The sequence below is a fragment of the Parasteatoda tepidariorum genome, chromosome 4, assembly GCF_982258835.1.
Source record: "Parasteatoda tepidariorum strain Cologne lab strain chromosome 4, Ptep-v5.0, whole genome shotgun sequence".
NCBI lineage: Eukaryota > Metazoa > Arthropoda > Arachnida > Araneae > Theridiidae > Parasteatoda > Parasteatoda tepidariorum.
In genome coordinates this window covers 101,761,341-101,788,647 of record NC_141758.1, presented here as the reverse complement: position 1 = coordinate 101,788,647, position 27,307 = coordinate 101,761,341, and the positions used below count along the sequence as shown (strand labels likewise).

The window sequence follows — 27,307 nt, the reverse complement described above, 5'->3', positions numbered from 1 at the left end:
CTGTGTCATTATTTAGTAAATGGATTTATTAATTATATCTTAATCATTGCAATATTTTTTTATATTCGAGAAAGCTTTCATATTTTTTATTTTAATGGGGAGAGTTTTTATTTTTGTATCACATGACACTGATGAGTCATCTATTTTAATCGAAATCATTTCATATTTTGTTCTTGTTTCCCTTGTTTCTTTTTATTGCACTTTGTTTTGTAAATTTGACATAATCAAAGAAAGATGTCGTATTTTGTGGCTATTCCCCTGAAGAAAACTTCAGAAATTGATTTAGTTAAGCCTTTAAAGTATGTATTTTCTAGCTTTTGTGTCGCCGCTGATGAACCGATTAATTATGATGAAGCTTTAACGGAATTAAATAAGTTACGAATGAACTCAACCTGGAGAACGTTAGATAAGCATGAAAACTCGTTAGATGTGATGACAAGGTATTTGTCACTCTTCATTCTTCTTCTTTTTTTCCTTGTTGATTAATAATTTTAATTTATTTCATTTTACGTTTGTTGTTGAATTTTCCCTCACTCTTCTTTATGTTAATACATCTGTTTATTTAGGTACTATGACCAGCTAAATTTTTTGGATGCAAAATGCCCAAATGTTGAGTTTCAGGTAATTTTTGTTCATTTCAGTAAAAATTCTATTTGTTTATCTTGTGGATCTTAATTATGCTTAAATTTGAAAAAAATAAATAATTGTATCTAGAGAAATTTTTTAGATCTGTTAATAATAACTAAATAAAGAAAAAAAAATGAAATAAGTAAATAATTCCCGCTACTACTTATTGTCGTTTGAATGATTATTTAGTGTAAGGCTCCATAATTTCATGACCAATGACAGTAGGGTCAGCATTGTGTGCAGGCCACCTTTGCATCCCAGTTTTATAATGTATATTGATTTACAATTTAGACTTAAAGCTACATATTAGCTTATGTACTGTCATATGAAAAATTTGGACCGCTTTTGATCCAAAAAAGTTACAAGCAATTCATAAATTATAATTAAGAGTTATAAAGCTTTATCTAACAAAAAATCTCACCAGATCTAACTGTCTACTTCTTACAAATTATTATTAACCAACTCTTTGTTAGTCACATATACTTTATGCTTTTCCAAAAGAGGCTAGCTATAGACATCTTAACAACTGGTAGATATATAGCCGTAATAAATTATGAATAATTCTTGGCAACTCAAGGACACTTTATTTTTTCTAAAATACACTAAAAAGAATTCTCCTAATACCACTATATATTTCCTCCCAGTTAAATAATAGCTGGAAAATAAATAAATTAAAACTAAGCTCAAAGCTGAGATACCTGAATGGTATAGAGTAATTAGGTTTGCACATATATGTAAGTTACTGCTGGTGAAATATCGCCTCCGAAGGAACGATTTTCATATTGGTATCTATGTCAAAATTATTGTTAAGTTTTGGCGACTTCAGGGGAGTCGCCCCCTAGAAACTATTAAAAAAAATCACGGAATCTAACAGGCTCGAAGCATATAACTCAGATCCATCTCTAGGGAAACCACAGCATTTTTTGTAGTTAAAAACCCGTTTGTCTTTGCTAAGATAGTGGGTGGGAACAGGTACCAATGTGGAAAATATCCCCTTTCTTCATATTAGTTTGGTCAGGTGTTAGAATACTTATGTTGATATGCAAATTAAAATTGCCTTTCTTCTCTCTGTGTAACACAAATGCTGGTGAGCTTCCATCGCAAAGACTAGATTGATACTATACTTGTATGCTGAATCAGATTTCAAGTCAAACATAAAACAAAACAAACAAACATTGTCGAATATTGAATACAAATTTCTTGAAATACATTTATTAGTGAAATTTGAAAAAGTAAGGTATAAAGCCGTAATCTTTGTTGAATGAAGCATGTATAATGTTGTAATTCAGTTGCTTCAGTTAGAAAAGCAAATTATACTGTTGCTACTATTTTCACATCATGTTACCAATATATATAACTATTATTGAATCATTTGAGAAATGAAAATAAAAAAATTTATTCATAGATAAGATGATGACATAGATTGTTATTTTGGTCTATGTTTCTGTCATAAATCTTTGATCTGGGTTTCTTCATCATAATTTGAATTATAACAATTAATCCATAAGTTTTCACTTAATTTTATTTTTACTATTTTTTTAAACTTTTAATACTCAATATATATTGCTTTACTTATAGTAAAGGCATCACTAAACCTGTTTATTAAAATATAATTATAAAATTTCAATTTATATCAAGCTTTATTTCTATTTTTAAATTAGTTAACAAAAATTTAAGTAACTTTGTGGTTAAATTTATTTTATTCATTAAATTTTTAAGTATATTTTTAAATATATAATACGAGTAGGAGACCTGTAGAAATGTCTATAGATTAGTAGAATCTTTAAGTGACTAGTCCTTGGAACTGGTGACCAGGGTTGGGTTTTTGACGTCAAAAAGTGGTTTTTGACATGACAAGGGTATAATACTGGTTTAAACCGTCAAAAACTGAAGTTTGCCAAGAAAATATATAAACTTCAAAACTACCAACAGTTGCCATGCATTATATTGAAATTTAATTATACTATAGGTAATCAGCAGGTTTTAAAATATTTTTTAATTAAAATTAAGGTAAAATAACAGATTTAAAATCTCAGAAATTTATATTCAAATGCATGTGCAGAAAAATTTTGCACAAAATTTTTTTAAATATTTATATTTTGAAAAAAAAAATTTTTTTTTGATACTTAAGAAAATTAAAAGTTTATTACTATGCATTTTTGACATATAGGGAACATATAACTAAATATTTATAAGGAACTTACAAGTTATGTTGTATAAATACAAACTTGATACAAGTGTATAAAATTTTTTTTTAATGTTATACCGAATATCTTTATTATCCAGTATGTTAATTTGAATTTAAAAGTAGTTATATTTGTGAATAATGATAAATATAATTCATATTGTTTATTATATTTATTTATAATTATTACACTTTTCATTTTAAAAAATTTTTTACCTCTTAATTTTTTTTCTCCACTTGTATTAAGAATACAAATAATGCATATCTTGAAAGCAAGAAGTAATTATTCAACAGATGAATATTTAGATATTCAACAAAACTATATAGTATTCAGCAAAATGAAATTCACAAGTATTTGGATAAACTAAATTTTCAACATAGTAAATGAATAGGCTGAATATACCGTAAATCGACACTAACTACTCTGTGTATTTAACAGAAAGCACTTAAATTTGTATTGTCTTATGTTAAAAAGATTATTAAGAAGATTTAAAAGAATATTAAAAAGATTTTTCTTTAAAAGATATCTAATGTGCAAAACTGCTAATGTTTATCTTTAAAAATGTCTAATTTTTAGTATAATCTATACTATACACTAAATTTGGTTATAAATAAATTTCTTAATAATATCACTGCAGATTTTCAATGACACATGAAAATGAATACATAATATTGCAAAAGATGTGAGCTTTCAAAAGTACAAGATTTTGGTTACTATTCAAAATATAAGTGTTTCTTCAAAATTTTAAATTTATTTTTTCTAGAACATATTTAGAAACACTATCCTTTATAAAAAATATATAAATTTTATGTATTAATTAAATTTCACTTATGAATATAGGTTTTTGACATTTTCGACATTTTTGACAGTGAGGTTTTTGACGTGACGGTTTAAACCGTCAAAAACTGTCACATGTCAAAAACCTGCCAACCGTGCTGGTGACTAAATTTTATTTTTTGTTTCTATCTCTACGCATTATAGTTTTAACTTAAAGGGAATGGTCATAAAATTCTTTTAAAGTTTTAACATTAGTTTTTCTAAAATGTAAGCAACTGGATTATCCTGAAATACATTATGCCTTTTTTGTTTTTAAATTATTATTAAAAGTTTATTTTAATTATTCTGTTGGTAATTTAGAGAGCACCACATCTTATAAAGGTATATTTATAATTTATATTTTATTTTAAAGTTATTTATAGGCACTTTTTTCATCAGACATTAACTGCATTCTTCAGCCACTTCCTGTTAACATTTTGTATAGTTTTGTGTCATTAATCTTTGGTAATGACCTATCCCTGTAGTGATGAATTTTTAACTTTGCATTTCCAACAATAATTATTTATTGTATTAAAATTATTATTTGCAGATATTTTTAATTAACATTTGGCATTATTTTTTAAATGAAATTTCATGTAATTCTAGATACCCTTTAAATGGAAAGATGCTTTTGATAAGGGAAGTTTTTTCATGGGGTCAGCAAGTCTTAGTAAGTATTATAAGATTTTTTTTAATACTACACCCTGGATTATTAAGGTTAATTACAAAAGAGTTTAACAAAAGTAAAGCCAAAAATGCTCTTTTGATTATATTAGTTTATTGAGAAAGGTTCAAAATATTACATCAAGGTTCAAAATCTATGTTACAGTAATTTAGTCTTAACTAAAATTGAATAAAATGTATACCAAAATAAGTTTGAATTTTTTTTTTTTTTTTTTTTTTTTTTAGCTTCTTCAAAATTTTTTTCCATAGAATTAATAATATCATAAGCGAATTTATTGTATATGTATTTCCTTTTCAAATAAAGATACAATTTTAATAAAATTGCATAAAAACAGCTAACAGATTTTTTTTTCTGGAAAAAAAGTCCTATTACAGAAAGTGCTCCAAACTGTTATGTTCATTGTAGAACAATCATAGTTTTTACTGCAATTTACTTATGTTTTTCAATTCGTTGTATTGCAATTTATTTTTGTTTTTTAATTTGTATAATATTGATTATGTTTATTTAATTTATGTTTGGATAAAGTGATGGCTATTAAAAATCTATCTATTACTCTTGGGTAGATATTTTCTAATATAGAGACCTATTTCAAGTTTCTAATATAGATACCTATTTCTCTTGCTTATTTTCTTATCAGTTACAGCTCTGTGAAGTTTCAAGCTCTTGTGTCCAATCTCAGGACCTCAGCCGATCAAAATATTTTCACAAGCTTTTTTCCTTTTAAGTCTCTAATCAGAGTATTCTTGCACTGTTTGCATACAGCCCTCAAAACTTTCTTCCAGAAGTACCAAGTTTTTTGTTGATAGTTTTTAATAAATGGTGTTCAGAATGGCGTAAAATCAGTAGCTGGAAAAGTAATACCTGTAGGGTGTATGCCAAGTTAAAATTGGCAGTTTTGACCTTTCTACACTGACCTGGGAGAGAATATTAAGCCACATAACAAAAGTCCAGACTTAATTCTGTTCTTTATTATAACAAACTTAGAAAAATTCGTTGACTTGGTAGTCAAACCAGAAATAGCTTAGTAATTTTTTTACGTAACACTTTTAGAAAATGAGAAATTAGTCTGTTTAAAAAAATTCATTATATTATAATTTTTAAGGATAAAAAAGTTGTTATAAATTTAATTTAAGAGTGTGTAAATGATTTTTTTTTAAAATTTTATAATTGTTTTGCTTATTGTGCTATACTGTTGTCATGAAAAGTCTCAGACCTATACAATTTCTGAAGTTGACAAGGCTGTAGTTATTTAAATGAAAAATTCCTTTTCTGTCATTTTCTCCTCATTTGCAATTTAAATTTTTTATTTAAATCAATTGCTTAAGTCTTTTGTTTTGATATGCTTGCATTTGTAGTTGTAATCGTGGGTCATTTTGATGAACATTTTTGTGATTATATTGAACATTAGATATAATCCTGCTTATTGGGAAAAATGTTTAATTGGCCAATTAAGTGACTCTTCTTTTAATAAATCTATGTCCTGATTCTATTATAGATTATAATTATTTGCTAATTTCAAAATCTATACACTTTGAATTTCAAGTTCTATTGTATCTGTATCGTTGACAAATTAATTATAAAATATTATTTTATAATTAATTTTAATGGTGTGTATTAAGATGCATCTTTCTTTTCACAGCTTTGCCAACTATAGCTTATGAGAAGGCTTGCATTCTTTTTAATATTGGTGCCATGCAGAGCCAGGTAGCTTGCTGTCATATTTCAGATACAAAAAATGATGAAGGTTTGAAACTAGCTGCCAAGTATTTCCAAGTAATTATCTCTTATATTGATATTGTTTATTTGTTTTTGCCTTTAATTTTATGGAAATATTTTTCCCCTTAAAATTATCTGCCATAGATAAGAAATAATTACATATATTTATATTGTGCATGGAATAATAATTTTTCTTAATTTATTTGAATTTTGTATAGTATTTCTAAAATATTGTAGTTGAGTCACTTTAGTTTGACAAAAATGTATTAAAAAGAAGAAAAAAAAGTATTAAAAAGATTTTTAGGGATGTATGTTTTGGATATAATACATGTCTAAACTCAATGCTTTTTATTAATTTTAGATGGCTAGTGGAACTTTCGCACATTTGAAAACTATAGCTTGTCCTCCTGCTATTCAAGAACCTACTCCTGATATGAGATCAGAAACTATTTCTGCTTTGCAAGCTTTAATGTTAGCTCAAGCTCAAGAAAGTTTCTTTTTTAAAGCTACTGCAGGTAAATTTCGTACAATTTAATATTAGCAATTTTAATTATTTTACATTAACCCTTTCGCGACGCAAAGCGCGAAAGCGCGCTTACCGCTGAGGCCGGCAGTCTCTCTAGCGTGTGTCTCCCCAGGGCCGGAGGGTTTTTTGATGTTAAGCCTAATTCCATGAAATTACCGAAATATCAGCGCGTTGTTTAATATTGTTCTGTAGAGTATTTAAGTGACATATGCTTTATATATATTTCTATGGATACTTTATTTACTTAAGTTATTTCTTGTTTAAATGTAATATAAATATTAATAAGTTTAAATATTTTGCATAATTTCCTCTATTTCCAGCTCAGTAAAAAATTTTCGACGCTTCGACATTCTAACGGTAAAAAGAAAAAAAATTCAAGCCTACAAGATCTAATTATCCACTAAAAACTAATCCGAAAATCGAAAGTAGCGAGAGATAAAAAAAGCTCCCTTACTTACTGTAAATAAATATCACGTGCTAATTTAAAGAGCCCTCTTAAAGCATTCCCCCCTCCCCTCATTCCCCTAAAAACCACGTGAACGTACTTTCATCTTGAGTAGAAGGTCAAATCTACATGAATCTGAAACCATATGGACATACAATGCCATCTTTTGGAAGAAATTTCATTTTTTAAAACGTTCCGAAACGCTGGCACAAATAAGTGACGGTCGGGGGTGAACGAGAAAACTCTCTGACACGCGGGTGTGTCGGCCGGGAAGTGAGCGCGTTTCTTGCTGTCACATATATGTGACAGTCGGCTCGAAAGGGTTAAAAGAACAATTCATGTAATAAATTCTAATCATTTTTATTTATTTATTTATGATACTTTTCATTATTAAAATGCCATCTTTATATGTAAGTATAAATTTACTAATGTTTATTAGCATCTTTCAAAATTTTTAGGTATGACACAATAAAAACAAGCGAGTGTAACCAGAGCTATTATTTTTTTTATAATCTTTAATTTTATAAAAATCAAGTTATTTTATAAATTTTATATTTTATTTAGATAATATGAAGGATGCTATCGTTGCTAAAGTTGCATCTAGAGCAGAAGAGCTCTATTCTGATGCATTAAAGTTAATGGAGAAAGAGACTGTTCATCATCTATTTGAAAAAGTGAGTGACTTTTAAAGATTGAGAGTTAATCTGGAACAATAAATCTTCTTTTTTTTCTTCTCCAAAAACTGTGATAAAATCTATTTATAATACAAACATGTATGTTATTTTATATACAAGGTGAGCTGTTTGGTTATTTTTTTCTAAAATCGCATGTTATTTTTTGATAAACGGCTATTTGATGCTCAAAATATTGACAAGAACATTTCAACAATTTGAAGTAAATTCAATTAATTCTGCTCAATAATGAAAACTACTAATAAACCTATTTTCAAGATTAGTGCCGTGCAAATTGTAGCAAGAAATTGGTTGTAATAAAGCACATTACTGTGTTTTCCTATAAAATGTGCCAAAGTAAGAATATTGCTGCTCTAATACCTTTATTTTATTTTATAACCGTCGTTGAACAGCCAATCCTAATTTTGGATTTATGACTACTAATATTCAATGTAAATAAAATATTATTGAAAAGATAAACCGAAATTTACTTAATCTTGAAAATTACTCAATCTTGAATGTTGTATACCTTTTATGCAACAGTTGCTTATTGAAACAAAATACTTTTATTTTCAGGAATGCCTTTCAATGGTTGCTGGAAAGCAAGCTGGATTTCTTGCTCTTTCAGAATATTACCAGTCACTGGTTTGTAAGTCAAAGAAAGATGTTGGAGAAGAACTTGCTAGGCTTCAAGTTAGTTAACTTATTCTAATATTTTATTTATATTTTGCTTTGAACTATGAACTTTGATTTAAAAATTATAACCTTGGAACTTATAATTATATTCATTATTTTATTTATACACTTATTTTTCAACAAGTGTTTTTCATTTCAAAAATATGATATTTATAATGATAATAAAAATGTATTCTATTTTAAATCGAATTAATGGCTAAAGATTAATTGAAATGATTTGGTGGCTGTATAAAAACTGAGATTGACTATAACATAAGATCGACTTTTAAAATAAAAGTGCAAAAGTACAATAAATAAATGAAACAAAGTGAAAAAAAAAATAAAGATAAAGCAAATCACATTACTTTTTTTTATTCATTTCTATAGATTTTATTTCTAGTTACAGAAAACTGTGAAAAAGTCATTTTTTGTTAAGGTGTGCTTATTTATCTGTAAATATTTTTTTATTCTGATTTTTAAACTTTGTCTTATTATTATTTTGAACTTCCTCTTACCTCTGCTAATTTTAAATTTTTTTTATGTAACAATATTTTTATTATAATTTATAAGTCTTGAATTTTTCATGTAGCATAATTTTTTATGTTAATGAGTTTAACTGAACTATAAAAGCATCTCACTTAGTTGAAACGATATATTGAATTTGGAAACATGGCTTTTTTTTTGTATTTGGCTTAAACCCTTTATAAAGTCTTAAAAATTGCTTATTTTTATTTTGAAAAGTTTTTTAGGAACCTTGTCTTATAAATAAAAATATGGTTCTGTGATTATAGAGAAGCAAAAGTTTAGGTCGACAGCTTTTTTAAAAGTAAATAATTATAAAATAATGTAATTTGAATAGATATTACAAATAAAACGATTTCCTGTTGAAGAATTAAACTTATATTTAACATTGTAGTATTTCTTATTTGTTTTAATATTTTTATTAATAATAATTTATGTATTTATCACCTCCAATATTTAAGCTTTCATGTTTTATTTTAGAAAGCCTTAGATCTTGTGAGGCAAGCAGAAGCAAAAGCTATTTTGACATCAGATTTCAAAGATTATATACCCAAAATCACTCATAATTATGAAGAAGCTAAGAAAGATAATGACTTTATATATCACGCACGAATTCCAGATATCAAGTCCCTTCCTCCAATTGGGAAGGCTGCACTTGCTAAACCTATCCTTCCTGGAGATAAATTAAATCCAAGCTCTCAAGGTAACTAAATTGTGAATATTAAAGCTCATCTAATAAAAATAAGTTGAATAAATGTTGGTTTTCTTTAAGAGTGTTTTTTTTTGTCCTATCAGAGAATCTGATTAGTGAGAGTAATTATTCTGAATGGTATTAATCTTAAATAGTATACTTAAGTGCAGAAGTGATCTTACTTTCTTAAATTTTAAGATTAAAGTTATTATTATTTTTTTATATCTTGAAAATTTAAGTTTTGTAAAAACATGTAGCTATTACATATTTTTTTTCCAGATGACTTTGTTTTAGTTAGTGAATAACTATAATTGAATGCAAGATGGCTCTTCAAATGTTGTATTAATAAATATGGAATAATAAACATTACATTAATAAGCATTATTTTAGTTCATGTATTAATAAATTGTAGTTAGAATGGTATGTTTTGTCATAAAGTAAAACAAGGCGCTTTTTTTTCCCAGATTTGTTTAGTGCCTTGTTACCTATAGCAGTGCAGCAAGCTATGTCAGCCTTTGATTTAAGAAAAATGGAGATAGTGAATAATGAAAAAACAAAACTCCAGAGTGAAACACAGATGTTAAATGGGTAAGTGTGTTAAAGTACTATAGTCTAGTCATATATTTTTCGTTTATCAAACTTTTTTTGCGTCAGATTTTTTTTTTACTAAATTAAACATTCTTGATACTTTTTTTTATTAAATCAAACATTTATTCTAACAATCTGACAATATATTTTTTTTGTATTGGTATCACTGTAAATACCTACAAGAACCTACCTTAAAGTCTAGGCTCTTGTTAATAGAACCAAAACTATAGCATGTCCATTTCTGTACTCTCATTTGTGCTTTTGCTTTTTTTTTCTACTTTAGTCTACGTAGCACTAAGTAATCTATTCTTTTTGAATTATTTGGATCCTGACAGAGCAGTTTTAGTATATTTTGATTTTAAAAAGCTGTAAATTTTATAAACTGCTAATCCTTAAGAAAATATTTAAAATTGCAAAGTTTAACTTCATACCCAACCAAAGTTTAACTTCATCCAGGCTTAACTGGCCTAGTTGTGGTGTTGAAGTTTTTGAGAGCAGGAGTGCCAGCTCAGGCACTATCCATATCATCTAAAAAGGGTCAAAATTATGTAGCATTCCTAACATGGCCAATGAAAAATAAAGCTTTGCAAAGCGAGGCTTTGGTCATGGTGGGGTGGTGTGATAGTTATATGCACTGAGACTGAAAAAAAATGGCTATAACCAATTTCCAGTAAATAAATAAATAAAAAAAAATCTTCTGCACTTTGGGAATAAGATGATTAGTACTGTATTAACTCTTAATTTAATGATTAGGTCTTTCTTGTTTTTTATTTTTAAAAATTCCCATGTTTGCATAATACTATGTATTCTAAAATCATTGAAATACTTTTAGAATATTAGCGTCATTGAATTTGCCTGCTGCATTAGAAGACACATCTGGTAATCTTCTTCCTCAGTCATTGAGGGAGAAGGCTCAATCAGTTCAACAGAAGGGCGGAATTGATGCTCTACAAAGACTTCTGAATGAACTCCCTGATCTCCTCCAACGCAACAATGAAATTCTCCGAGAAGTAAGTACTTTTCTTACTTTAATTTCTTCAAATGCTGTGTACTCTCAATTTGACATGCCGCATGTTAATGAGTGAACCAGATCCTGAGGTGATGTGAAAATTTTGAAATTACTATAAATTTAAGGTAGAGTTTATTTGAAGATTAGTATAATTCTGTAACTTAAGTTCGTTGTTTAAACTAATTTTAATGCATGTCTAAATATGAAATGTTACTAGTTATCAAATATTGTAATAATGTTACTTAAATGAAGGAATTGCTTTAACATTCTCATTCTAAAAAATAAAAACAATAGAATCCCGATTGTCTGACACTCGACCATACGACACTGAGGTTATCTGATACCCTTTGTCCACATGACTTAAAAGCATTTTGATACACCCTTTATTATCAATACTGTTGATGTTTCCAATTACTGTTTAACTTCATATTCTTTTAAGTTTACTTTAACATGGTTACTGTGGTGAATATCAAAAATATTTGTTATAGATCAAAAATTCAATGTATAGCTAGCTGTCAGTGGCCTGTAACCCTAGTATGAAGAGTATGTGGCAGCATTATTCATGTGTACTTTTTATTACATTTATGAAAGACATTGTTATTATCAGTAATTTTTGATCATTATTAATAATAACCAAATTAACCAGAGTAATGATCTAATGATCTGGCAGGGATGTGTGGGATATTGCCTGGTATCTCCTAAACTGATTTGATGATGCTTTTCCTAATCTACCTCTACATGATGCTTTTCCTTATCTACCCTAAAGAGATTTTATTAATATCAAGTAAATGTTGAAATAGGAAATAAACTGGCATAAAATCTGAAGTAATTGGAGAATGTTGAAATTCACCACATTTTGGACTTGCACGGCACCACAAATGCAAAATTGTTTGTATCTTCTTATATGTTGTATTTTATTTGCAGTGAGACACAAAATTTATTCTGAGTTTTAATTTATTCGTCTTTTATCTGTAAGCATTTTAAAATCAAAATTGAGAAGTCCAAATGCTCTAATCAACTCGATTTTTTAGGGTATTTTTTTTTCTTTGAGCTACTAAATTTCTTACTTGTGCCTTTAAATAAAAGGTATAAAAAATGCTGGAGCATCCTTCTACCATCCCTCCACATTGACGACTACGGAAACTCAAACATTCAACTATCTCAATCTTTAACAGATGTCAGCATTTTACTAATATGCCGCATTCCACAGTTCATTTCACAGTTCACATGGGTCTAAAACATGGAAGATACAGGGAATTTAATAATCATCTAAAATAATAGGGAAAATGCAGAGAAATTTTAGTTTTTCATTATAAACTGGGAGAGTACTGTGAATTTTGTTTCTTATTTTCGTCTTTTAAAAAATGATGACTACTCAAAGTGCAATCTATGGGATGTTTAAAGATATTTCAGCTATAATAAACTATTTCTTTTCTGTGGCATTATTTATTTTAAGTATGTTCAGCTGTACCTTTTTTGTCTAAGTTTTTCCAGCAATTAAAATGAGTATAGTTAGACCAATATAGCTCACACAAGAGCACAGCACAGTAATTGTGTGCTTCCTCTTAATATATTGTGTTTAATATGTTATGGGAAAACACGGGAAATTTTTTTTTCCTAATCGGAGTAGCAATCCTGCTATAGTCAGACTTCTCATTCACTGGAGGTGGAGTGTGTGACAGCTACAATATAAGAGCTACTAAACTCACCGTGGTAGGGGTGTACACCCTTTTCTCTGATCCTTGGTTCAAATGTCATTCTCACTCATTCTCACATCGCTAATCTATTATTGTACTTTCTATGGGTGTGTCTATCACTACAAAAATACAATGCCAATTCACTGGTATAGAAGACATGTTAACTTGATTCTGTGTTGGAGTACCATTCCATAGATGACATTGTCGATAACAACTCTCTTCACATAGGCGACAATCGGACATGATGTGAACATGCCTACCTTGACAGTAATGCCTACTTCGATGGATGGTCCACATTAAACAGTTGACTTGCTACTTGTGACTACGACATTATCCACCTCTTCGACATTATGGTGATCTTAACACAGCTCTCCCTTTTCACAAAGCAGCAATGAATCAACTAGTGGTATCCATTCATCGAATTCTATCACAGCTATAATCTGGTGGGGGGTATTGTAGTGGGACTACTACTACAAAAATAAAATGAAAATTCGCTAGTACAGTTGAGAACCAATTATCCGGGATGCTCGGGACCATCGCTATTCCGGATGTCTGAATTTCCCGGTTTTCTGGATCGACCAAAAAGTGTCGTTAATCGATGTTTTATCGCACCCGAATTACAAGGAAAAAGTGTAATACATAAAGTAAGAGAAAAAAGAAAGGTACTCCTAACTTTAAAAAGAAAAAAGAAATGGCAGAAAAATAACATTTAAAAGAATAAAAAAATTTGCAAGTTTAGACAAGAAAACAAGTTTAAAAAATACAAAATTCTCGAATTTATTTTTTAAAAATAATTACAATTCCTAAATTAACTAATATAAACAAAACCAATGGTTAAATAACGCAATATATTTCATACCTAATTATACGGGGGAGACGATAAAATAAAAGGAAAACTTATTAATCTAAATAAAAACACTGGAAAATTATCGAATCGAAATGATAGTTAAAAAAGGCACTAGCATGAATATTAAAACCCGGAACAAGGCAAGATTAACGGAATTTTAAAAATAAAATTTATGAATAAAAAGAATTAATTTATTGAGCGCGAAATTTATCGTGAAAAGAAAAAAATATCAAACGTAGTGGAATCAGAAAAACAAAACTGCAATCTGCTTCATAAAATAATCCTATGTTTAAATTAATAAACAATTCTCTTTTTATTTATTTATTTTGTTGATAAAAACACGATATTTAATTACAGCAGATGTGATTCCACGTCAATAAAAACTTGCAAATGATACCGCCCTTCCAAAGAATGAGAATTTATTCAGAAGAAAAAGATTTTATTTTTATTAATCGATGTCAAATAAATAAATATATTTTTCTCTTTCATCTTCTGTTTACTGATATGCATGCAATACATTTTCCCCACCCCCCTTGTAAATCAAACAGAAAACGAAATCAGCATGGCACACCCTTGAGCTTGATTGACGGCCTAAAGAGGAAAATAAAACATTCCTCCCTTTCCTGCTTTCAAGGTCAAGGAGGAAATGACGTTTCTCTGGGTAAACGGGGGAAAAAAATTTTCCCCTTCCTTACATTTTTCCTCTACTCAACTTGATGATGAGTACAATTTCCGTTTTTTTTTTCATAATCGTTCTAGTTTAAAATGGCGGGAAAACCGATCAAAATTTTTCCCGGTTATCTGGATACCGGATAAATGGTTCTCTACTGTATATAAGACATGCTATCTCGATTCTATGTTGGGGTACCTTTTCATAGATGAAGGTTGACATTGTCGATAACAACTCTCCCCACAAAGGGAATAATGAAAGTTTTCGTCTTCTTTATTTCAATTATTCTGATAAAAGATCTCGTACTGCATGATTTTTATGTAATTTCTTCTAACTTATGTATTCGTAATTATTCCATAATTTTTCTCCTTCATCCTTTTAGTGTCAAAGTTCTTTAAATGATGAAGAAGAATCAGATAATGAGTTGAGATCAAAATTTGGAAATCAATGGCTGCGCACAACATCTACGAAACTGAATCAACCGTTAAAGGATAATATACAAAAGTATTCTCAAATAATCAGCACAGCTGTTGCGGCTGATGGAATTGTCAAAGAGAAATTTGAGAAACACAGGGACAAGATAGCTCTTCTGTGCTTACCTGAAGTAAGTGGAAGAAAATATTTGAAACCATAGCCGCCAACTTTACTGGATTTTTCTAATTTCTCCTGGTCTACTGGTTTTAATAAAAATTTTGGTTTTTGTATATTTTAAAAGATTTCCTAAAACTGAGTAAATTTGTTAAAAAAATCCCAATTAAAATAGAATTTTTACACATTTTATTGCTTGCTTGAATATTTAAATAAATATTACTAATACATATTGACACAAGCCTCATTTATAGTAATCAGTTTGAAGCTTTTTTTTAAAATTATTATTTTTAAAATTTTCTGTTTATTTTTATTCAGAATTCTCTTTCTAAATTAATAAACTTTTTTTTTCAACTATTGATAATAAATTACTTGTTTATTAGTATTCAAAATTAGGAGTTAACGTAATAAAAAAACATTTAAAATTAATTGTTTACTGTAATAAAATTTTTGTATTTTGATTACAAAAAAAATTCCTATATGTAAAATAATTAGCGTATTACGCAACAGTTATTAAGAAATTTATGTTTTGTAAAATCTGCTGATTTTTTTCCTATCCTTGTTGGCAGCAATGTAAAACATTTTTTTTTTCTTATCTAGAGATGTGATCTGTTTCATGCCTGTTTTCAACAAAGTTTGAAATTACAGAAAAACTTTTATATTTTCTATAAAAATTATTAAACTAACTAAATTATTATAATAATTTTAAGAAAAGAAGGATTTTATTAAATTTCATTGAATTAGTTTCATTATTGTAAAATATTTTATTCAGGTTGAGCTGTTTGCACTTTTATAAAATATACAAGCATATTTTATAAATGTAATAACGCTTAGAGAATATAATAGTTCAATTCAGTATTTATTGAAAATATTAAACTGTATTATGCTTTAAAAGTTCCTGAAAATATTGTATTCAAGTTTAAACAATGTACAATTTTTATGTTCAAATATCTTATTTATTCAAGTACAATATGTTTGATCCAATCGGTTAGTATTCCTAAAACTTTTAATTAAAATTTAGTAAATATAATAATTTTGCTGTTTTTTAGATATTATTAATGTATGGCAGACATTAATTTAAAAGATTAATAGGTGGCTTTTAAAGTTTAATGCATAATTTAACATTTAATATAAAAAATTATTTTTATTGCATTTCTTAATTATTAATGATGCATATATTAGTGTGTACAATTCATATACTCTCTGGTAGGCATTTAATAAGAAATTTTTTTATTTTGCTGTCTGTCTTAATTTTACAGTACAGCATTATAAGTGAATTCCGTCAAATATTTAATAAAAAATTAGCAAGGGGAAAATGTTAGATTGATTCTTTGAATGTAGGAATCTTATAAATTAATCAATTTATGAATACAAAAGAAATGGAAACTGTTTTGAAAATATGATAAATTAGAAAAATGTAATCCGGTGTATACTCCTTGGTGAAATTGCAGTTTTACCGGGCTATTAATTTTCTGCTCCCATCTAATTGCGGAACATCATTATCTGTTGTAAAAACGATTAATTTTGGGATAGCACAGGTTAGTTACTTTTTTTACAATTTAGATGAAGATAAATATGTAAGGTATTGATTCAATTTCATTTACAGGATCAGATGATATCCGGTATACCAGCTGGTAGCCCAGTTGCATCCTGCCAATCTGTCGAACGGTTAAAGAGCTTAATGCGTGAAGTTGAAAGGTTAAAAGGGGAGAGAGAAGAAATTCTTCAAGAATTTGATAGTGCTGCCACAGACATGAGTAATTGTCAAGTTTATTTTACTCATAATATTTATTTTGTATACTATGTGAGCATAAGCATTTTATAATACTATAATCTTAATAAATGTTGTGATCAGGATAATTATTTGAATAGTTCTGATTTGTCCCTTTTTTTTTAAAGTTTCATACATTTTTAAAATGATAGCACTGCTAGAATTTTTTATCAGAACATTAAAACATTTAATGTTTTTATTTATAAACAATGATGTGCCACACTTTGTATGTTTCTATGATTCTTTAAAAGATAAAATAGTGAAAACATCTTGTTACTTTTAAACAATTTCTACTGAAAGTAATTATGTAAAACATTCAATGATTATAATTATCACAATAATGAAACATACATCAGGAGTAGAAATGAAAAAATTTAATCACTGGTTCAAACTACCTGAAATTAAAATATGTTACAAGGCTGTGTATGAAAAATCACACAGATTATGTATAATGGCACAGTAATGGTGAAATTTTGTGACAAAAACAACGACTAAAACATGAAATAAGACAACAACAAAAAATTATACCATCCTTTTACTTTGGCTGCTGGTTTGAGGGACTACTGATAGTTACTTTATGATAATCGCAATCAAATTTTAGTGATCTTTGTCAAATGGACAACCATTAATTTTAAGCCCCGTATTACTTACCTGTGTACTTACACCCTGCTTAGGTTTGAAATTTACTGAAATTACTTTTAAATTATAGTAACCAAAAAAAAGAAATTATCCGTTACCTTTTATCTTAAAGTTAATTTCTCAATTTTAGTTTTTGTAAATTCTTTTTGTTTTTTTCTTACTTTAAAAATCAGTACTTAAAAGTGAGTGGCTTTTAGCCTATTTAGATTAATGTTTAGTATCAACATCATTCCATTAATAAAAATTAATTGTTGCAGATTATATTCTTAAAGATTTAATTGTTTTATAGAAGCCAAATTTCTTGTTGCATTGAATGATGGCAGTGTAAATGAAGCAGCACTTTCTGTTGAAACATTGGGTGAAATTTATGGTCCCATTCAAAAACGTGCCAGGGAAAATATTGAAAAACAAGAACGGATGGTGCGGGATATACAGGTATGTTTTATATTTACTATTATAACTATAAGTTGCTGCCATTATATTATTGGCATTGCATATCTCCTTCATTTTTATATTTCATTCATTTCTTAAATCTATGTTCATTTTTTAATTCTTATTTCTTTTCTTAATAAATATGATGGCTAATAGTTTATTTTGATGCAAGTGTGCAACTAATTATTATTTAATATCAAGACAGCCATATGTCAAAAATCTTGTATCATTTACACATTAACATATTAGGTTATTATTAAAATGTCTAGTTATTATCAAAATGTTATGTTAATTACTATTATTATTTTGTGCTTTTTTTCACTTTCCAGTCTTTTCTTGTTTCACCAAATATTTAAATTACTAAAAAAATTGTGTTAAAAATTGTAGTGATTGGCTGGACTTTTGGTGAAATTCTTTTTTGATAAAATGTCAAAAATGTAGCTTTACTCGTATTCTAAAGGATGTGTTAATAATCACTTTTTAATTAGTTTTTGATAGTAGAAGGGTGGCTCTTTACTCCTGTATTATTACTTACCTATTAGTATTTTCTAAAATTATGTAAATGGATTTTTAAAAATATTTTAGTTTTTAAAATATGCCTATTTTCAACACGGGCTACTTTTAGCTAATTTTCGTACTTTCACTTCAGGGTTGGCAGGTTTTTGGCATGTGACAGTTTTTGACGGTTTAAACCATCACGTCAAAAACCTCACTGTCAAAAATTTCGGAAATGTCAAAAACCGATATTCATATGTGAAATTTAATTAATACATAAAATTTATATATTTTTTATAAATGATAGTGTTTCTAAATATGTTCTAGAAAAAATAAATTTAAAATTTTGAAGAAACACTTATATTTTGAATAGTAACCAAAATCTTGTACTTTTGAAAGCTCAGATCTTTTGTAATATTATGTATTCATTTTCATGTGTTATTGAAAATCTGCAGTGATATTATTAAAAAATTTATTTATAACCAAATTTAGTGTATAGTATAGATTATACAAAAAAGTAGATATTTTTAAAGATAAACATTAGCAGTTTTGTACATTAGAGATCTTTTAAAGAAAAATCTTTTTAATATTCTTTTAAATCTTCTTAATAATCTTTTTAACATAAGACAGTACAAATTTAAGTGCTTTCTGTTAAATACACAGAGTAGTTAGTGTTGATTTACAGTATATTCAGCCTATTCATTTACTAGGCTGAAAATTTAGTTTATCCAAATACTTGTGCATTTCATTTTGCTGAATACTCTATAGTTTTGTTGAATATCTAAATATTCAGCTGTTGAATAATTACTTCTTATTTTCAAGGTATGCATTATTTGTATTCTTAATACAAGTGGAGAAAAAAAAAATTAAGTGATAAAAATTGTTTTAAAATGATAAGTGTAATAATTATAAATAAATACGATAAACAATATGAATTATATTTATCATTATTCACAAATATAACTACTTTTAAATTCAAATTAACATACTGGATAATAAAGATATTCGGTATAACATTAAATTTTTTTTTTATACACTTGTATCAAGTTTGTATTTATACAACATAACTTGTAAGTTCCTTATAAATATTAGTTATATGTTTCCTTATATGTCAAAAATGCATAGTAATAAACTTTTAGTTTTCTTAAGTATCAAAAAAAATTTTTTTTTTTCAAAATATAAATATTTAAAAAATTTTTGTGCAAAATTTTTCTGCACATGCATTTGAATATAAATTTCTGAGATTTTAAATCTGTTATTTTACCTTAATTTTAATTAAAAAATATTTTAAAACCTGCTGATTACCTATAGTGTAATTAAATTTCAATATAATGCATCACAACTGTTGTTAGTTTTGAAGTTTATATATTTTCTTGGCAAACTTCAGTTTTTGACGGTTTAAACCAGTATTATACCCTTGTTATGTCAAAAACCACTTTTTGACGTCAAAAACCCAACCCTGTTTCACTTACATGTTCATTAATAAAAAATATATTATATGCACTTTATGTGTCCAAACTGAGTTTAACTAATTAACAAAGTATAGGGATGCAAACTGCAGAATTAAAAAAAATAATTCCCCTTATATATATTTTTTTCTATTTTGAAAATTTTGGTTTAAAATAAGAGCTAAGTACAGAGCTTCTACATAGCACTAATTTAGTTTAATAGAAATTGAACACAATTCACATACTAGATTGATTTAATCCCTTGCACAAGAGTCTGCTAATGAAATGACTGAAATGACACATTAAAGTAGAAAAAAGAAAAGGTTATTTTACGTATTTAAACATAAAATTAAAAAAAATTATACTTGAAAAAAGAAACTTAATTCACGTTTTTATGACTTTTGAATGCTTACCTTTTGCTTTGAACTTGTAATAATCAATCTCAGTGTCATGGAAGTGTCTTTGTTTCATTAGTTTGGAAGGGTTGATTTTTTTCGTTATGTCAGCCCACTTTAAAAAAAAAAAGCTTTCTATTGGACGTAATTTATTGGTTTATAAGAACATTAAAATGCTCTGTCAAAAAAAAAAAAAAAAGGAAAAATAATAATCACACATTAATATCAAATTACTGAAGGTAATATTTTATCACTTATCTTATTATCACATAACTGGATCCATCCACAGGGGTAAGTTTGGAGATAAACATTTTAATCATTAAAATAAAGTTTTGCAAACACTCCAGTGTTGCCGATGGCAAAATCTTTAAGCTACACAATAAATGTGAAATATCTTCTAATAGGGTACAAACTATTTAGTAAGCCCAAAAAATACCCATGTGTCTTGTTTGTTTAGTACAAAATTGACAAAGTTTATTTTAGTTTGACCATAAGTCCCTGGTTGAAAATATTTGAAGTATTTCAAAATTATATTGTCCCTCAGTGCACTGATCGTTATGACACGGTCTCCAGTAGAACACCAAAGTCAAGTATCACTGGCTGTGATCAGTGTCCTGGTCTGTAAACACTTGGATCAGTCTACAAACGGACCAAGAATGTGCTGTATTCGTCCTCGTTAAACTGTTCTACCTTAAGTGCCTTACTACCTTAAGCATGTAATAAACTGTATTGTTACAAAGAAATTAGTAAAAATTAGACTTATGTTATAAAATTGTAATTATAATTTTTTATTTTAATTAGAATGCAAACAATGAATTTTCTAAAGAAAAAAATACCAGTGGTTCTGCTCAGAAAAGAGAAACTATAATGTGTGAGCTTGCTGCAGCACATGATGCCTTCATTGAATTATTAGGAAATCTTGAAGAGGGATCAAAGGTAAGTTTAAGTAAAATAACTGAAATAGCTGAAGTATATTGAACAATAGCTAGTTTTTTAAAGCAATATTTAGTTTTGTTCAAAAAAATTTCTATTTTCTGGAGTCTTAATTTAAAAAAAAAAGTTTTTTAATAAATATTTTCTTAAAGGCTTGCTCCCTTTTTTGCAGAATAACAAAACTCATTAGATTTGAGAATTTATTTAATTCCCACCCTGGAAGAGTATTTTAAAAATGATGCTGGTCACAGTTATCTGTGGTCATAATTACTCCTGTTGACCCTAATTGCTTTTTAAATTTAATTATTTTGTAAAATCTTCATAAAGCTTATACAATTACATAAAATCTGCATGATTTTTTTCTTTCTTCTTTTTTAACTTTGAGAGCTATGTATAGTTAGGAAATACAAAAATTTTAGTTTGTTTTTGCTATTTATATATTTTTTTCTTAAAAATATACTGTGGTACATTAAATAACATTTAACTTTAAAATAATTCATTGAGTGAAAAACTAATACAAATATTAGTATTTGTTTGTGTTATAATATATTTTGAGTTATTTATTACCTGCTAATTGTGCAAAAAAAATTTTTTTTCATCACACTTGCAGAAGTTTTGGCAGTTCTGGATAAGAGACTTACACTGCTGGGCATAAAGTAATACATTTATTGTACTAATCACCTAACATGATTAGGCAATCAGTATAGTTAATCACCTAGAGCCGTGATGGCTCAGGGGATAGAGCGTTTGCCTTCCAATAAGATGAAGCAGGCTCGAAAACCAGCAGTGGCTGGTCAAAACCAATTCCGCATCCTTCTCGCACCGATCACAGTGATAACTTAAAATATCCTTAGTGGTAGACGGATCATGGGTTAGACTCCCCTTGCCATCAGGCTAACCGCGGGAGGTTTTCCTCTCCATGTAATGCAAATGCATGATAATTACATCAAAAAGTCCGCCACGAAGGCAAATTTCTCCCAATGCTTGATTCAGGAGTTCCCCTATCTGGATTGAGTTCAAAATTACAAGGCTACGGAGTTGAACATTAGTAGTCGTAAACCCAAAAATTGGGTCGGCTATTCAACGATAGTTATAAAATAAAATTAGTCACCTAAACATGCTTAGATGATCAGAACCTACAACTAACCTCCTAAATATATTTAGGTAATCAGTAATCATGTTGCCATTTTTTAAAAACTCTAATTGTTACTAAAATACTCAATAAAGATCCTCTGTAATATGTTCTCAATGATGTCTGTAAATTCTGTTTATTTTTGTCCTTATAATCTTTGAATAAAACAGAACCATGTGAATAAAGCACAAATAATGGTCCAAAATGGACATACTATTGTTTTGCTTTCTCAGTGTCAAAATCCAAATTTTTGTTCCTTTGTTTGTGTGTTATTCACATTTTCCTTTTTATTCGCATTAGACACAAAGTGTACTTTATATCTTTAATTGAATAAAGTCTTTGTTTTTAAATTTTATGAATGTATTTTCTTGCAGTTTTATAACAATTTAACTGAAGTGCTAGTTACATTTCAAAACAAAATCAATGATTTCTGCTTTGCACGTAAAACAGAGAAGGAAGAGCTATGCAAAGACCTTCAAAAAAATATTGTGACTCAAGCTAATCAACCTACACCTTTAGCTCCTCCTCACCATACAGGTATAAATTTTCCTTCCTAACTTTCCTAATTTACTAGTTTTCATAATTTAAATTATTTTACCATCCCTTATACCCACCTTTTTTAGACAAAAATATATCGCTAAACAGTTGAAATATCATTAACTTAGCTTGGATCAAAATTTGCCTCATAAAACACTTCCATTATTGCTAAACGAATGGAGAAGCTGTTGACCTCACCTGTACATAATACACATATGTGCATGTGCATCGAATATGACAATATCGTGAATATTTTACAAGGCTATATTCAGGGCCCCGCACTAAGGATTTAAAATTATTAACCAAATATCAAAAGTTTTTTCCAGTTTTCAAAAGTATTCGCCAAATGCAAATCTTAAAAAATTTTGAACGATTAATTTCCCCCTTATAGAAAACTGTTTTACGGTAGTTTGTTTCAAACTTATATTATTCGAACTCAATTCTAATTGGTTATGCGGCGCATCTACTGAAAATTACTGTAATTGAATAAAAAATACTGATTTGTTTAGAAAAATTCATTTCGACGTAATTTTAAGGATTGAGTTAAATGTATATTTATCTTTCCAGTGGAAATAAATCTTTTGCCAAACCGCAATTTTATTCTCGAAATTTACAATTTTATTGCAGATGGCGAGCACGAACCCTAACAAAACCATTTTTACTGCCACTTAGTTATCTAGTTTAATTTGTCCTAGGTAAAATAAACATGAATGTTGTTATAAATATTTATTTAAATTTATTAAATAACCACTGTTTGCCATATAATCTAACTTAACCTTAATTCTTTAAACTTTTAATTACTCTTGAGATAGTACAACTGTTTCAAGTGTAATGAGCCCCACTGATTTAGATATGAGCTTTTGTTTTTCAGGAAGGGGTTCTATCCTTTGTGGTAAATTGAAGCCCACCCAGCTTCAAACCTATCAGCACTAGTTTGTCTAGTGATAAAGAGGTGACTTGTGCACATTACCACCAGCATACCCTTCGTTTAAAAATTGCCGAGCCTGAACCTCTATGACCCACTTGGTTGACAGCTGGGTGTTGCCCGAGTACTTAATTATTTACTAATCAACTCTGGTTAAAAAAAATTTAAAAAAACTTGTAATATTAGCCTATACTAAATTTTGTTTTCATATTACTATAAGTGATACAATACATGAAACCATGGTGGTTTTGTGTTTTTATCAATTGTTTCATTGTTTTCTTCAGCTCCACCAAAGCCAACAAGACCACCACCTCCAAAAACCAATGAAAATAGTGGACCACAGGCACAGCAGAATTACGGTTATCCCCCTTCTGATGGAGCATCACAAATGCCTCAGCAGCACATTCCGCCTTATCCAGCTTATCCTTATCCTACATATCCTTATCCATCTGCTCCAAATGCTTATAATCCATATGGCCAGCTTATGATGCCTCCATTTCCACCTGGTGAGTTTGTTATTATTGAGAAATAATGTATTAACCTTTGTAAGTCATGGTTTTAGAAATTTTAGATTATACGCTGTAAATACAGTAGTAACCTTATATGACAAGGGTCTTGGAATTGTGAAATGTTTGTTAAGTCGGAGTAATATTACTTGTCATACGTACAATATAGGGCAGTTAAGCAATGGATATGTAATGTTTGTTCTTGCTATAATCTTTAATATATATAAGCACACAAGACAAAAAATTAGTTATCCTTAGAGAAATCATGAAAAACGTAATTTAATAACTTGTAACACCACCTCTGGTTTTGATAACCGCCTGGATTTGGTTAGGAAGTGAGTCCACAAAGTTTTGCAGGTACGTCAAATCATGTTAAATACACTTGCTGAGGATTTGATCACGCAAATCCACCAAATTGTGAGGATGCTGATTTTGACAACTGCCTGGATTTGGTAAGGAAGTGAATCCACAAAGTTTTGCAGGTACGTCAAATCATGTTAAATACACTTGCTGAGGATTTGATCACGCAAATCCACCAAATTGTAAGGATGCTGATTTTGGAGTTTTATCCGTTGTTCCAACATATCCCCGAAATTTTCAATGAGGTTCAAGTCAAAGGATTTTGCAGGCCAGTTGAGATGTAGTTGAGTGTCTGAGTGTTCATAAAATTATTTATCATATTCTTCCAGCCCGATGAACTGTGCTGTTGTCATCTTGAAAAATAAGAGTCAACAGGATACTCTTCATGAAAATGTTGACTGAGCGTCAACACCTGATCGTCCAGAATATTCAAATAAACATATTGGTTCATGCTGGTGATCACATCAGTGATGGGGGCTCAATCCAAAATAAGAAAAACACCCCCCAAAACATGATGGACCCACCTTCGGCTTGAACCTGACCTTGCACACAGTCAGGATGAAATGCTTTATCTGGTCTTCGGTGCACTATACAATGTGCTTCATTTGAATAAAGGCAAAAACGTGATTTGTCAGACCATATTACTTCCACCAGTCAGCAGCTGTCCACGTTCGGTAATTTCTAGCCCACTGAAGTTACACAGCTTTATGTTCCTGTGTTAGCAATGGCCTCTTATGAGCCGTTCGACTCCAAATGTCCATTGCATGCATTTCTATCAATAACAGGTTAGGATGGACCTACATTCACTAACTGAAGCAATTTGTCTTGGGTTTAGAAGCGATTTTGATTGACAAGTCCTGAAACATGTCTCCAGTCCCTTTCATGCAGAATCTCTTTCCGGCCACAATTCTGACGGCATTCTTCGTGGCCACCTCTCCAAATAGACTCATTGAACAGTCTGTATCCAAACACCAACAAATCCAGCGACTTTATTCACCGTATAACCATGTGCACGGCCAAACACAATTGCCCCTTTTTGTCACTCTGTCATACCCTTACACTTACCTATATTTACACATAATTTCCGCTTAAAACAAAAATATCTCACTGATGCCTACTTGCCTTTGATCACATTGATTTGGAGCTCGTCACTTGGCAACTGCGTCATCTAATGAAACCTAATGATTCATCAGTGCTTGCACACTGGGGTGACTAATTTTTTGTCCGGTGAGCTTATATCTATATATATATATAAATTAAAGTTAAAAATATAGCGAAAACATGGAAATTAATAATAAGATTAATATAAAGAGAAGAAGAAAAATTATTAAACTAAAGTAAATGTAATGTAGATTATTCTATTTTATTAATTTTTCTTCCTCTCTTTTCATTAATCTTTATTATTTTCCATGTTTTCTCGATATTTTTAACTTATTTTATGAGTTCTATATGCTCATGCACAGTAAATAAAACTTATTAACTTTCTTCATTTTATCTTTTATATATATATATATATATATATATATATATATATATATATATATATATATATATATATATATATATATATATATATATACAGTAGGGAACCGATTATCCGGAACGATCGGGACCATCGCTATTCCGGATAACTGATTTTTCCGGTTTTCTGAATCGCCACAAAAAGCCGTTTTTTTTTAATTGTTAAACCCAACTAAAAAAAAAAATTTTTGTGGAAATAATCTTAAAAAGAAGAAAAAACGATGGAGTAATACACTAATGATTATTTCCAAAATGATGGTAAGGTAAACATCTTTTAGAAAAGAAAGAAAAATCTTATGAGGAAAAAATTTTTTTTTTTAAAAATGGCGGGAAAATGTATCGAATTTCGTTCCGGTTTTTTGGTTTTCCGGTTTTCTGATTTCCGGATAACGGGTTCTGTACTGTATATATATATATATATATGTTATGTATAAGATTGAGGCATTACTTAAAAATAAATATTACAAATTTAATTGCAAAAATCAGAGAAACTCAATAAAATTAGAATAGAAAAATCAAGAAATTTTTTCCTGGGTGTTTATGGTGACCCTAAATTGTTTGCTTTTGCAAATTATATCATCTTTTACATTCCTCATTAATGATACCCCTGTGTATTTAATTACTCTCCATGCAAATAATAATATTTATATTGTTTCTTTTACAGCTCCTGGTTATCAAGGACCACCCACTCAATTGCCCGCTTATCCTGGATATGCACCTCCAAATCAAAATTACCCTTATCCCCAACAACAGTATAGACCGTATCCCCAATGAGTTGCTTTTTATTAACAGCAAGACTATCAGTGATATATGCAGTAACATTCGACTCACATTTCAAATTGTTAGTGATTTCTTGTTGCGTCTTAGTTTTTTTTATTTTGTGCGCTTCTTTTTTGTAGATTGTTAAATATATTCCACTTATATTGATCAAGTTTGATTACATTTTGTTTATTTATATTTATATACATATTTTTTAAGAAATAAGTAAATATATGGCGAGATGTCTTGGAAAAATTGTTTCAAATGTTTTGCCATTCCATGCTTAATAAGGAATTTTGTTTTAGAATTGATTAAAAAGCAAAATAATACGCTATTAATTATAAAAAAATTATAGTAAATCATTATTTATACTCTTTCAACCATTTCTGTACCTTCTGCATTGTTGCCTTTGCAATTGTATAATATGTAAATTTAATAAAGAAAATATTAAAAAAATTGTTAATGGGAAAATAAAAATAATATTTATTTCCTTTA

The 27,307-nt window shown here is 28.6% G+C and overlaps 1 protein-coding gene across 1 annotated transcript; it reads left to right on the top strand.

The window, feature by feature from the left end:
• The first annotated feature begins 63 nt into the window (after nt 1-63).
• ALiX (programmed cell death 6-interacting protein-like protein AliX) lies at nt 64-27,307 on the top strand. Its single transcript, XM_016072998.5, has 17 exons — nt 64-440; nt 567-621; nt 4,236-4,299; nt 5,954-6,087; nt 6,392-6,545; nt 7,566-7,675; nt 8,249-8,365; nt 9,350-9,572; nt 10,025-10,148; nt 10,981-11,158; nt 14,754-14,975; nt 16,566-16,716; nt 17,659-17,804; nt 20,941-21,075; nt 22,579-22,741; nt 23,951-24,172; nt 26,718-27,307. Exons 1-17 carry the CDS (start codon nt 235-237, stop codon nt 26,825-26,827), a joined length of 2,514 nt encoding a protein of 837 aa, XP_015928484.2. The 5' UTR covers nt 64-234; the 3' UTR covers nt 26,828-27,307.

Excerpts from the sequence above, each read along its gene's own strand:
- ALiX (XM_016072998.5), top strand. The coding sequence starts at position 235 with ATGTCGTATTTTGTGGCTATTCCCCTGAAGAAAACTTCAGAAATTGAT. Across the intron at positions 622-4,235 it reads GCCCAAATGTTGAGTTTCAG|ATACCCTTTAAATGGAAAGA; the intron begins GTAATTTTTGTT and ends ATGTAATTCTAG. Across the intron at positions 6,546-7,565 it reads CTTTTTTAAAGCTACTGCAG|ATAATATGAAGGATGCTATC; the intron begins GTAAATTTCGTA and ends TATTTTATTTAG.